The sequence below is a fragment of the Asterias rubens genome, chromosome 4, assembly GCF_902459465.1.
Source record: "Asterias rubens chromosome 4, eAstRub1.3, whole genome shotgun sequence".
NCBI classification, from domain to species: Eukaryota; Metazoa; Echinodermata; class Asteroidea; order Forcipulatida; family Asteriidae; genus Asterias; species Asterias rubens.
Window position 1 is genome coordinate 19632310 of NC_047065.1, and position 13099 is coordinate 19645408.

The window sequence follows — 13099 nt, forward strand, 5'->3', positions numbered from 1 at the left end:
ACCATGTCCCAATATCAAAAAGGCTGTAAGCATAACATTTTTGATATTGCTAAGCACCAAAATGTATTGTTCAAACAAAAACAGATTACCAGCCAAAATTACATTAAGCTTTTCATGTTGTGACTGGTGTCCCACTCAATTTTTGCTTAGCAACTGGCTAGACCTGTCAGTGGTCGTTATTATAATTATTACAACCAGGTCCCATTTTTTATAAGTCTGTAGGCACTAAAACTTGCTAAGCATAGAGAGCACAGAAAGGTATCGCTTAGCAGAAACAGGTTAGCAGCCAAAATAAAATTAAGTTTGCTTTAGTTGCGGCTCAGGTGGCCCTACTCAATTTCTGCTTAGCAAAGAAATTTGTCAAGCAGTATTTTCTACTTTATAATAATAAAACTGCTTTATGAAGTCCAGCCCTGCGCTAGTTCAGCCTGTGCCTCTAGTTTGATAGCTGGGCATCAGCTTCCAATTAGTGTTTATCCACATAAATTATGGTAGTCTTTCAATACTAGCAGGTGTACATCATTAGATGTTGAAAGAAGGCACTCATGAAAGGAAAGCAACATAGTTGTCCGTCAATAGAGGGCGCTGTGTCATATTAGTAGCAGAGAGTGGCTACATGCATGGGCCTACTACATGAAGAGAACCATGATGATAATTCCATTGATAATTGTATTGTTTCAAACTTTACTCTTATAGGCATGCATGGAGTTTTAGTAATTAAAGTCTTTTTAATGTTTGTAAATATGTAAATTTTTCGGGCTATCAGCTTCTGTAATTCAATTGTTTTTACAGTCAATTATAATTGTTTGCGTTTATTTCCCCAAGTTTTTTTTTTTTTATACGGCAATATGTTTAATACCACACTGCCAACATCTTTGTAGTTTTTACCCACCCACATTCAGCGGCAATCAGAAATGCAGATTCTGTGTATTCAAGACAGGGGGCCAGCCTATATTTTCCCTTTCAATAAGGTCCCCTGATTGCGGCTTCCTAGGATGCATGATCAACTAGGGTGTGATCCCAGTCTGCACGGCTTCTGACTGGCACCCCATAACATAGATAATGATTAGGTAGTAGGGCTTGATTGTAGCTCAGTTGGTATAGCACCGGCATGCTGGTCGGGAGATTGCTGGTTCAAATCCCACTCTTGTAAATTTGTCTTTGTTCAAAGCCAAACCACTAAAAACAGAATATAATTCTAAATCCTTTGCCTCTCATATAAAGCATTCATAGTTCAGCTCAGGTCTGTTGCTTTGATCGTGATGTAAAGGCACTTTACAACTATTTAGTTGTATGGATATATGTTACATTCAGGACTAATGTTCCAAACCCCAACTTGCAACCAGGCCTCAGTTATTCATCATCATTAAGTTGCTCCCTACACTAGCTTGGCATTCAGGAAATAATGTATTTTGTAGCTGCGTGCAACGTCTTTGGAATTTATGTGCGGACAAGTTGAGGAATTTAAATGATCCTTCCTGATTCCGAGCGCCATCCTATCCCTTCTATTTCTCATCCAACATGAATGTTTAGTGTTTTCCCATTGACTCCTTCGGGTTGGTCGCCAACTATCGAGTACCGTTTTATATTATGTCATTTATCTGATTAGTCTCTGTTTGAGTCCAATGACTTGAATGCTTGAAAAACAAGACGGCCAACCCATCAAAGGCAGGGTATACCTTTAAAAAAAACATCAAAACTTACTTGGTAAAGAGCCTTGACGAGCTGCTGACATTATAAAACATGATAAGAAATAACTCCCTTTGAAGTTCATGTAGTTTTAGAGAAAGAGAATCTGAAAGGCTTCTCAGGAAACTTAAAGCACACAAATCACCCCCCCCCCAAATTATTTCCTTGCAACTTTGATGACAGATTATTATTTTAAGCAAGTGAGGATTCTGGTCTTTAACAATTACTGAAAACATGCACTGCCTTTAAATCAATCTTTCAATTTACTAATAATACTGAAAGACTAATGTGATGAGCACAATAACAAATCAGGTACCTAGTTTAATATATTTTTCAGTTTGGTTTGTCAACGTCTTTTTTCTTGGGAAATGCATCTGTCCCTTAATAGCGGCTCGCTGCACTTTACAGCAATAGTTAGTCTTCTGATGAGCTTTGTGTCATTAAGCTGTTAAGCAGAGTGGAACATTCCAATATAAAATAAAATTTCACCATAAATTACCACTTCGTGTAGTATAGCGCAATCTGGCTGGCAACCTCTTTCTTCTATGAGTTACCAACTTCTGTGGTGAGCAAGTTTGTGTCATAGCTTTTATCAAAACTATGTTAAACAGAAAGACTTAAAGTGCAAACTACTCATTTGAAATGTTGTCCTTTTAATGTTTTAAAGGCAGTGGACACTATTGGTAATTATACCAAATATTTATTAGCATAAAACCTCACTTGGAAATGAGAAATGAGGATAGGTTGATGGTATATAACATTGTTAGAAACGGCTCCCTCTGAAGTGACATAGTTTTCGAGAAAGAAGTAATTTTACACGAATTTGATTTCGAGACCTCAAGTTTAGAATTTGTGTTCTTGAAATCAAGCATAGATCTTAAAACAGAACTTCGTGTGACAAGGGTGTTTTTCTGCATATGTTGAGATACACCGAGTGAGAAGCCTGGTCTTTGACATTTACCAATAGTGTCCAGTGTCTTTAAGACTTGTAATAATTTGTAAGCTTTTAATTGCAAGTGGTGGGAGATGAGTTCATTGTAATTCTATGTAATTATGTGGACTTCATTCATAAATCAAGCAGTTAGAAGTTGGTTTTGTTTGAAGCTTTGCATGGTGTGGATAAATTCTCCTGAAGATGAGCAGAATAAATACAGTTAGAAACGTTGAAACTACACCGGCTCTTTTCAAATCCAACACTCCCACAAAAAAGATTGAATATATGGTTGTACCCGCAAGTTTACTATTTATTTATAGTTTCTTCACAGTACACCAATCGACTCAACTTTTTTTTTACTTTTCCATCGTGGGAAAAGTGCAGTGCACCAAATGTTTGGATATCAAAGCCACAAAGTTTATTTTCTTGAGGAGGAGTGGAACAAGTCTGGCGACTCGATGTCGTCAGACATTGGCATCAAACACAAACTACTTGAGTCGGGTCAGTGCGAGGGATCAACAGTTTTTGCGTCGGTGCTGAAAACCAAATGGCGGTCAGAATCAATGTGGCCTCAATCCTACATGTACCTGGCATGTGCGTGTTAGGCCAAAAAGAAATAAAAACATGTTTTAGAGCTTTCTCGCCCGCTTCCTTTTTTAGAGGCACCCTCTTTGTTTTTCTTCTTCTTTTTTTTAATGACAATTTGAGGTTTCTTATAAAAAAAGGGGGATTTTAAACAAAGTATAAAAAAGCCCAGCAGTTGTCTTTCAAAATGTGCCAGCGGCCATTTCGAAGAACAAAGACCACAAAACACTCCTTCCTTTTTTTTTAAAGGATATTTATTTTTTATTTTTTTAGGGGGGCCTTTTGGTCTATTTTTGTGTAGAACTAAGCTTTGTCTGGGGTACTTTAGGGAAGAACAAGCTGAAGATGATTATTTTGTTTTAAATAAAACCACTGGGATGATTGTCATGTGGGGTTTTGAGGCACATGGTGAGGTAAAATGTATCGTTGTATATTTATATTTATTTTGTGTGATATACCATGTTTATATTGTACTTTGCTGCGTTGATTTGTTCTTTGAAGACTTTTCTTGCTATTTGTTCTACTGCTGCGAAAAAGATTTTAGAATTTGGATGACTACTTGGATCTGCAAAGAATTATCTTATTAACTATTACACCATACCTTTTCCTTCAATAAAAGAATTGTATAATGAATTTGTTCAAAATATATTTATTTTCCCGAACAATTTAAAATCATTAGAAAATGCCCATTGTGATGAAAGTATTAGGTTACAAAAAAATGTGTAAGGATGGGGGTCAGATGAGATCACGGGTCTGATGAGGTCATGGGTCAGATGAGGTCATGGGTCAGATGAGGTCACAGGTCTGACAAGATTACGTGAGTCTAGTTTATTTGAGGCAACTTGAACTACCTCCATGCTTGAATAGAGTTTACATGTCTTGTCTATTGGTCGGGAGACAGATGACAAATGATTATTGTAGATGCGTGTGCATACACATAATGTCATTCCATTCCCAGGTTCAATCACAGCAGCACCATGTCACCAAAGTCGCATTATCTGAGCCCATAAGAACAAAAATTGAAGGGGGGGGAGGTATGTAAGAGGCAAAGTAAAATGGCTGTGTAAAGGAACACGTTGCCTTGGATCGGTCCAGTTGGTCTTTGAAAAGCAAATGCATATGGTTAGAAAGATGTTGTTAAAGTAGAATTTAATGATCCATACAAACATGCCTCAAAATTGCGTGGTTTTTCTTTTACTTTGCTTACTAACACGGTCGGCCATTTATGGGAGTCAAAAATATGACTCCCATAAATGGCCGACCGTGTTAGTCGACGAGGTAAAAGGAAAACTTCGAGTGATACTTGTGTTGATTATTATATTCTACTTTTACAACATCTTTCCAATCATGTGCATTTTATAACAAACGGTTACAAACGCTTTTCAAAGACCAACTTGACCGATCCAAGGCAACATGTTCCTTTAATTACATACTGAAGGTTGATGTATGTAGACTTGAGGATCTTTCACTGTTCTGTTCAGGTTGTTGTGGGGGGGGGGTCTCATCATTGCCTAGGACAAACGTGAAATAAATTTCTCCTTAAGTTCGCACTGACATTGACAATCAAAAACCCATCATCAAATTGTTTGCCACTGTTTGCAACAGGAAATAGATGTTGTCCGGCTATAGCTTGGATCTTGTGAATTCCAAGCGCGGATGGATGTGTTTTTTACATTACCGATCTAGAGTTAAACACTGGGCTTAAAGGTGCATGACATTATAGAGTGAAAATATAATGGGTGACATTCATTTTGTCTGGAACTTCTTGAATGTGATACCTTTGGCTATTGGCAATCAAAATAACTAAAGCAGTTTGAAGGCTCCGATTATTATTTTTCTTTAAATTTTGAAGTTTCAGTGATTTTTTTTTTCTTTTCTTCTGAAGGATATCGTTTGTTAGTTTTGATCTTTGTTATAATTGTTCTTTCAGACTGAATCTATTCAACTTATTTAGTTTTTCTTTAACCGGTTACCAATGTCATACTTTGTCTTGAATTCATATTTGGGGGGAAATGTACCTTTAGTTGCTGTTTTCAAGGAATCTGGCTTAACTGCCTAGAAGCAGCTACATGTACGTGTACCTATAGACTGTGTGTCAACTTGACATACGAGCGCTGGCGTAATTCACACTTTTTGATTTATTAGAATTCAGTGGAGAGTTGTGTTGCGCCACCATGGCTCCACCGTGACTTCATAGTATTTTCCACAATATCCACATTGATGACCCTAGGAAAAGGCAACAACATAAAAAAATTATTTAGTTTCCTCCTTGCTGGCTGGCCCTGTTGTTTTTGTCTCGAATATACAATAATTGTTTTGAGAGCATTGAAAATATGTCATCTGAGCAAATTATTGTGTTGTGAATAAGGTCTTTTGTGCGGCATTGTTTAAAGAAACCTGAGAGCATGTGACCAAAAACCCATTGAAGTCTCTCCAGTACTGCAAACTCTCCCTGATTCTGCAGAAATGTCCTTGAAAATTAAAAAAATTCCAACGATACAAACAAATTGGAAAATCTTTCTGATTGGGGGGGAACCTTTTCCACTAATATGTGTCTAAACATGCTAAATATCCATCTGAATGTTTTACACACTCCCTGATTGAAAGATGCAATTGTTGATAGCCCCAGCTCCGTGGGAAGTACCGGGACAAACTGTTATAATATGTCAAAGCTGCCAGGTTTCCCTATTTCTGTTGAAAGTTTCCTGAAAATACCATCCTTTCCATGTTTTTCTGATGAACAAATTTGAATATCTCCCCTTAGTATTGAAACCTTTTCACCTGATGTTGAGTTTAATTTTAAACAGCTCCCGGATTGTCATACATACATGTATCTCCCTGGTTGCAAGACGCTAATGTTGGCAGTCTGTTTCTTGTGGCCTGTTTCGAGATGGAGCCACCTTAATCTGAGTTTTTTAATAATATTTTTACCCAGTTTTACCCAGTCAGTTTCCCTCGTGGTTTGTTGGTATTTAAAAGAAAGAGCTCCACCTACCCATGTAGATGATCATGTTGAACCTCTTATGGCTTTTTCAAAATGTTATTTGAACCACTCTCCAGGGCCCAGTTTAATAAAGCTGCTTAAGCAGAACATATTGCCCAACAGTCTTCTGTTAAGCAGAAAGGGGCAGAATACCAGTCACAAATTGTGCACATGACATGGTAGTTTGACTGGTAACCTTAGTCTTGTAAGCATAACTTAGTTGTGTTTAGCTACTTTTATGTGCTTCAGCAGCTCTATGGAACTGGACCCAGCCCCCTACATTAAAAAAGGTCTCATCCTTCATTTGACTGGATTTTTGGCAAAATTGGACTCAGAACCTTTGGGGAGGAGAACCAGACAAAGAGTTACCGCTCTGTTAAAAGATTTATAGTTGCAGTGTAAGAAGGCACACTTCAAGTACAAGTGTACAAACACATGATACATGTGTCATTAGTTGCTTGTTGCTGTGATCTTTCAGACCTCTGTTGTAAAGGGGGACGACGGACGTAGTGAAGTGTAGTCTGGTTCCCCTGTTGATGACATACGCATCAGACTGGGAGATTCTCATGCTAACTATGACCCCCTAAAAAGTGCAAGAGGATAAATTGCATTACTAGAGCCACCCTCCTTCTTTCTAAATACAAAGACTGGATTGATTGTGTTTATGTTACTTCAAGAGGTGATGTGTTTGGGGGAGGTTTGTGAACAAAGTAGAACAAGCTTCATTGCTTTGTTTTGGGAAGTGTTTATTTGCTTCAGTTTTGGTATTAAGAGGTTGATCAACATGGGGGTGATGGGGAGGTTACTGGTGGAATTAGAATGATAGATGTAAGTGGGTATGATATCATTGTGAGTTTGGCATCTGAGCTTGTTGTACACTCTATTGAGGCACATCAATCTGTCATGTAAGAAAGGAAAACGATGGACAGACTTAACATCAACAATCCAGTCAGATGTAGAACACATTTATCAACTATTTATGTTTGCCCATGTTTCCCTTTTTTTTTTCTTTTTTTTTTTTTTTTGGGGGGGGGGGGGGGGGTTGAATAAAAAAAAAACTGATATTCCATCACCAATTCACTCTTGTAGAACACATCAACTGTTTATGTGTGCCTTTTTTGTAGGTGTGGTGGTTAGCAATAACCCCTTTTGTATGCCTTTCACAAATTCCCTCTTGTTTCCCAACATTTCCTGAAAAGTATTGCTTCATTTTCAATTTGACTTGTTTGTCCAATGCCTTGCTAAATGTAGCTAATTTTATAGAGATGGTCAATTGAACAAAAACTTGAATGCAAACAAAATCAATAAAAGAACAGGGAGAAAGCAGTCTCTTAATACACAAAAATTTAAACAAAAATGAATGAGAAGCTCAAAATAATGAGAGCACCACCATGAGAAGTTAAAGTCAAAGTTAAATGCAATAGCAGCTAAACAGAAACTGTAGTTCAAATGAATGAGGGAATCATGCATTGAATATTGAAACTTAATTTTTTTTTGAAGAAATTTGCTGTGTATAAAGCATTATTGTTAAACTTTATTATTAAGTGTTCATGTAAATTACAAATTAGAACAAGACCAAAACAAGCAAAAAAAACAGATGTATTGTGATGTTAATTTCTTTTCTGTTGGCCAACATTTGATTTACATGTACTCTCAAGTAGTTAATACTTGTTTACACATCGCCCGAACATCTTCACACGATACTGCAGAGAGGCGACAACAACATCTCAGGAGCAGACAATCTTCAGAAGAAATAACAAAACATCAGTCACAAATTGAGGTCATTGGGGTACAGCCGCGTTTACCAAACATAAACTATAACAGGAAGTCAGTTCATTTGAAGTATAAATATGCCAGTTGTTACAATAAGGTTGAAATATAAATGCTAGGTCCACAAGTCGACCAATATATCTCTTACCGACCCGCTACTATATTTTTGTAAAGATAAGATTTATTAAGGAGAGGAATGATATGGGTTTTTTGGTTGTTTGTGTAGAAGAGAAGTATGTCATGAAGACATAAATTTGGTTTGTGGATGAGAGGAGGAATGGATGTATTTACTGACTGTGTTGCTGACTGATGACAGAGACATTTTTAAATGAGGATATTGAATTGCTGTTATGCCCGGACTCTTGTACTTTTTTGGTTAACAACTGTTCAGTTTGGCTTCGTGGTGAGATTGTCTTTAAAAGCACGGGACACTTTTGGTGATTACTCAAAATAATAGTCAAATGATAGTTAAAAACATTGTGAGTAACGATTACCTTTGAAGTAACCTATTTTTTTAGGTAATTGCTCGCTCAAAAAGACTTAAGACCTGTGGCCTTATTTAGGCATCTAAAAGCACAGAAATATTGTGCAGCAAGGGTGTTTTTTCTCTCATTCTTCTCCTGTAACTTTGATGACCAATTGAGTCAAAATGTGCACAGATTTGTAATGCTCTGCCCTTGTTTACAATAAAAGCAACAAACCCTGGACTTTTCTGCAGGCGAAACATGAAAGAAAACAGAAAACCTTTGCAACTGTACGGAGATTGTATCGATCACTCTGAGTTTCTGATATAACAAAGAGGGCTCTTCAATCTTATGTGGGAAAATGTTACCACAAATCATGGGCAACTTGGTTTCAAAGTCTTCGTAAAAAAAAACAACTAAAAAAAAACATTGACATTGAGTTGACCATTTTCTTTTTATTTTTTTTTTTTCTTCATGTTTCTTTGACAGACGGCGTTACATTGGGGAGCAAAACATGGAAAGAAAGAAATGATCAGATTAGTGGCTGATAGAGGAGCTGACGTCAACTCTAGATCGGTGAGTTTAAAATTAACATTCCCCGACTCTTTTTATTTGGGAAAAGGGATCATGTTTGGAAAAGGAGTTACAACAAATTGCCTTTTTACATTTTGATTAAAACATGGTCATTTTATAAGGGATACATACACAGTGACTGATTCTCACAGTTTTGTGTTTCTTAGTTCTGAACCATCGTAAATTGAAACATTTGTTTTGTCTGTATTTTTTTTCTTTTTTCTTTTTTCCCTTCTTTTTTAATGCAAGTCGCCAGACACAAGGTCTGACGGCCACTTCATGGTGTGGGCTAGAAACCAACTATTTTTCATGGGGCCGTTGCCACCTACCCCTGGGGCTGAAACAGGGTTACCCCCTTTACAATCCGAAGGATGCTAGCCTTGGGTAAAACAGAAAGTACTACCTCCCCAACTCTCAAGAAAAAAGTGTGAACATTTTTTAAAGTGTGGGCATAAAATATTGGTACTATGTTCCTCACACCTACCCAAGAAACTGATAGTTGACTGCCATAAACTCTGCGGAAAGTTTCAAAAACTGTTTTCAAAAGGCAGCCCCTTACATACTTCCATGCTTGGCAACTTCTTAATTTTTTGTAAAAGAACATGACTTCTACTGAATTGTTAACCCTTTATACTTTATTAGTTCTCACTGAACATTGAAATTTTTGTTTTGTTCACTCATGCTACCATTGCAACTCCGATGATCAACAAACAGCAAGGGGTAAGAGAAAGCTTCTTTAATCAACTTTTTTTGTTAATTTTGTTTTATTATTATTAAAGACATGATGATCCATGCCTGAACAGCTTTCGTCACAAGTTTGTATAATAATATTTAGCGCCTTGAGTACAACTGTTTGGTAGATACCTGCGCAGTCCCGTCCATGTACGCACAAACATGCACTCTATGCAGATGTGATGATTGAAAGTGAATCTGCCAAACTTCACCTTGGACCAATCAAAACACAGATATGTAAAGCGTACGACACTGCACGTTGATGGTTTGTTTAGTTAAAAACAATTAAAATTTGCAGTTCATCAACCAAATTGCTGTTTGAACTCATTATTATTATTGGTTTATTAAAACCTATTTGAACATCACAGCTACAAGCTGAATTGAGTTTAAAATACAGAAATTCATAAAAAAAAAATAGAAATGTTAAAAATGTTGAAATAAAGTGCTCAAAATTAGTGTTTGTCGGGAGCCGACTACGTGACCAATTCTTATGTGTTTGATAAGAAGTGTTTTAAATTTTTTAATGTTTGGGGCAAAAAATCTGACATAGCATCTTTAAGAAATACAATTTGTTTTTATACATTAAAAAAGCAAACTGGCTAATGCCAGTGACAAATTAGATAAAACAAAAAAATTGCACGGCAAGACACAAAAGATTTTCAAAGTGTGCTACCGCAAGCCTCACTTTATTATACTCCCACCATGCTAAGATTCAAGTCCTACTTTGAAGTCAAGTTTTTTTTTTATCCCTTTCCTTTTTTCCCCCTTGTCAGCTGTTTCCTGCCACAACCAAAAAAAACAAACCTAAAGGGCCACTGTCATACTGCCCTCTATTGTTGTGTTTGCACCAAACATGTCTTTATAGACAGGCACTGGTCTTACATGTGCAATGATTTCATTGGGTAAAGGTGCTTTGACATCATCTTTCTTATATCTGTGTTATAATCGGTCCGAGATGATGTACATGTAGTTTGTCGGCTTACACACTTTCAAAAGCTAGGTTGAATGGCTTCTTCTGACAGTGACACGTGGAACAAAGATATACATGTATTGACAAAACTGGGAGACCACCAACAGAGCTGAGTTTGTAGAGTGGTGGCACACTAATCAAGAGGTCATAGATTCAAGTCCTGGGGTTGATTTCACAAAGAGTTAGGACTAGTCCTAACTTAAGCCCGGTTCATACTTCCTGCGAATGCCGATGCGAAGCGAATTTGACGTGAATTTGACGTCACACACTCCTTTCGCAGCGATTATCGCAAGGGAGTAGAGCAGAGTTCAACTGCTGCGAATTGTTTGTTGCGAATTTGTGACGTCAAGATTCGCTTCGCATTCGCTTCGCAGGAAGTATGAACCGGGCTTAAGGACTAGTCCTAAGAGATATATAAAACCTTTAATAGCTACATGTAGTCTAAAGTTACGACAAGTAACTCGTCCTAACTCGAGATAAGACTAGTCTTAACTCTTTTTGAAACCCACCTCTGCTCTTGTAAATTTTTACTTGTTCAACCCCAAATGACTTGATATGTACAAATATTTTCATTGCATTTCTGTTGTTTGTATGTGAACTGGTATCCATGGGAGATCAGTGCGTTGTTTTTACTAAATAGGTCATCCAGGATAAATTAGAAATGAATAAGTAAATCAAATGTTTATTGTGTTTATCTACAGGGTTACACTGCTCTTCATATTGCCGCTATCCACAGCAAGGAGTCCGTCATGCAGTTCCTCATTCAAGATTACCGTAAGGATAGATTTCTGTTACACCTTTTCATCTTCGTGAAACCCATGACAACGTGTATCTTTAACTTGTCCTCCTTGCCTGACAAATAACCCTATGACCAAATAAGCACTGACTCCGCGGAGGTGAAGTTGGGAACGAGAAGTCCCCTTGATCCAAAAGTAATAGCCCCAACCGATTTTCTACCTTTCGCCCTGTTAAAAGTTAAAAAGCAGAAGTAAGATTTTATGCTAACAATTATTTTGAGTAATTACTCATAGTGTCCAGTGCCTTTAATACATTCATAACAAATATATTCCTCTTCAACTCACTTACAGATGCTGATATCAACGTTCGAGACTTCAGCGGTCGTAAAGCTCGCCACTACCTGAAGGAGGGAGCCTCCAGCTACATGCAACGTAAGACAGATCCCTTCTCTAACTGCCCCTCATCCTCCTCTTACTCCACCCCCTCCTCCCATAACGGCATAGGTTATAGTAGAAGCACTGCAGCATCATATAGCACTGATGATACGCCAGGTAGCTCGTTCTCTCGGGCCATGGGTAGGCTCTCGTTCAGGCGCCCTAGCGCCCTCAAGAGGTCAAAGAGTGAGAAACACTCCATGCCTGCGCCGAAGACTACCCCAATGCGGTCGCCTAGCATGAGGCGCCAGACTAGTAAAAACCCTAAGGAGATCGTCAGAGTTTGAGATCTCATTTGCAGAGTTTAGTTGAACTGATTCAACTGAGAATAAAAAGCAGCTCTGTACATTACAACAATTTCCTGTTCACTGAAAAATTAGATTGAAAATTATTGCAATAGTTTGGATGCAAGTTTTTACACTTCAGTCCAAAAAACAGAAAGTCATCTTATCAACTGACATTAGTGGGTAATTTTTTTCTTTTTATCATTGAATTAGTCTGTTCAGTTTTACATTTTGCGCTAAACTACACACAGTTTTTCAGCAGAAAAGACTGTTAAAGTTTATTTTGCGAAATGTTTTTTTTTTTTTAGGCGTTTTCGTCTAAATAAAAGCATCAGTAGAAAACAGATATTGAAACCTTCCTGTCATGCTGCATACTGATTCCTATGGGTTAATTCTCCCTTTGACAGATGACCAACAGGGCCCATTTCATAGAGCTGCTTAAGCACAAACAAAGTAGCTAAGCACACAGAATAGGGTAACCATCTAAACTACCATGTCACATGCACCATTTGTGATTGGTATCCTGCCCATTTCTGCTGAGCAGGTCTATGAAATTTTGCCCATTTATCCCTCAATATCCCTCAATATCTCCCAAATTTCAGCCTCTCCATTGTATCTCCCTTTATCCACACTGATTCAAGCTACCCGTTCACACTAACCCTGGGTTTGTGCATCTCTGTGATATTGATATGTTTAAGTACTGATTGAAACTACCAACCCCAAGTCCAAAATTTCAGGGTTCACACTTAACCACCGAGTTTGTGTATCTTCTTGTATTAACTACTGATCGAGGCTACCACCCCTGGTTCAAAATCTCAGGGTTCACACTTAACCACCGAGTTTGTGTATCTTCTTGTATTAACTACTGATCGAGGCTACCACCCCTGGTTCAAAATGTCAGGGTTCACACTAACCCTGGGTTTGTGTATCTCTGCGATATTAA

At 37.7% G+C, this 13099-nt stretch overlaps 1 protein-coding gene across 1 annotated transcript in view; it reads left to right on the forward strand.

Moving 5' to 3' along the window:
- The first annotated feature begins 609 nt into the window (after window positions 1-609).
- Window positions 610-13099, forward strand: part of LOC117288770 (protein fem-1 homolog C-like) — a 32030-nt gene continuing 19540 nt past the window's right edge. Inside the window, exons 1-5 of the mRNA XM_033769607.1 lie at window positions 610-669; window positions 8915-9001; window positions 9713-9718; window positions 11402-11474; window positions 11789-11869. Of these exons, the coding sequence (XP_033625498.1) occupies window positions 634-669; window positions 8915-9001; window positions 9713-9718; window positions 11402-11474; window positions 11789-11869 (283 nt within the window). The 5' untranslated portion in view covers window positions 610-633. The remainder of the gene's footprint in view (window positions 670-8914; window positions 9002-9712; window positions 9719-11401; window positions 11475-11788; window positions 11870-13099) is intronic.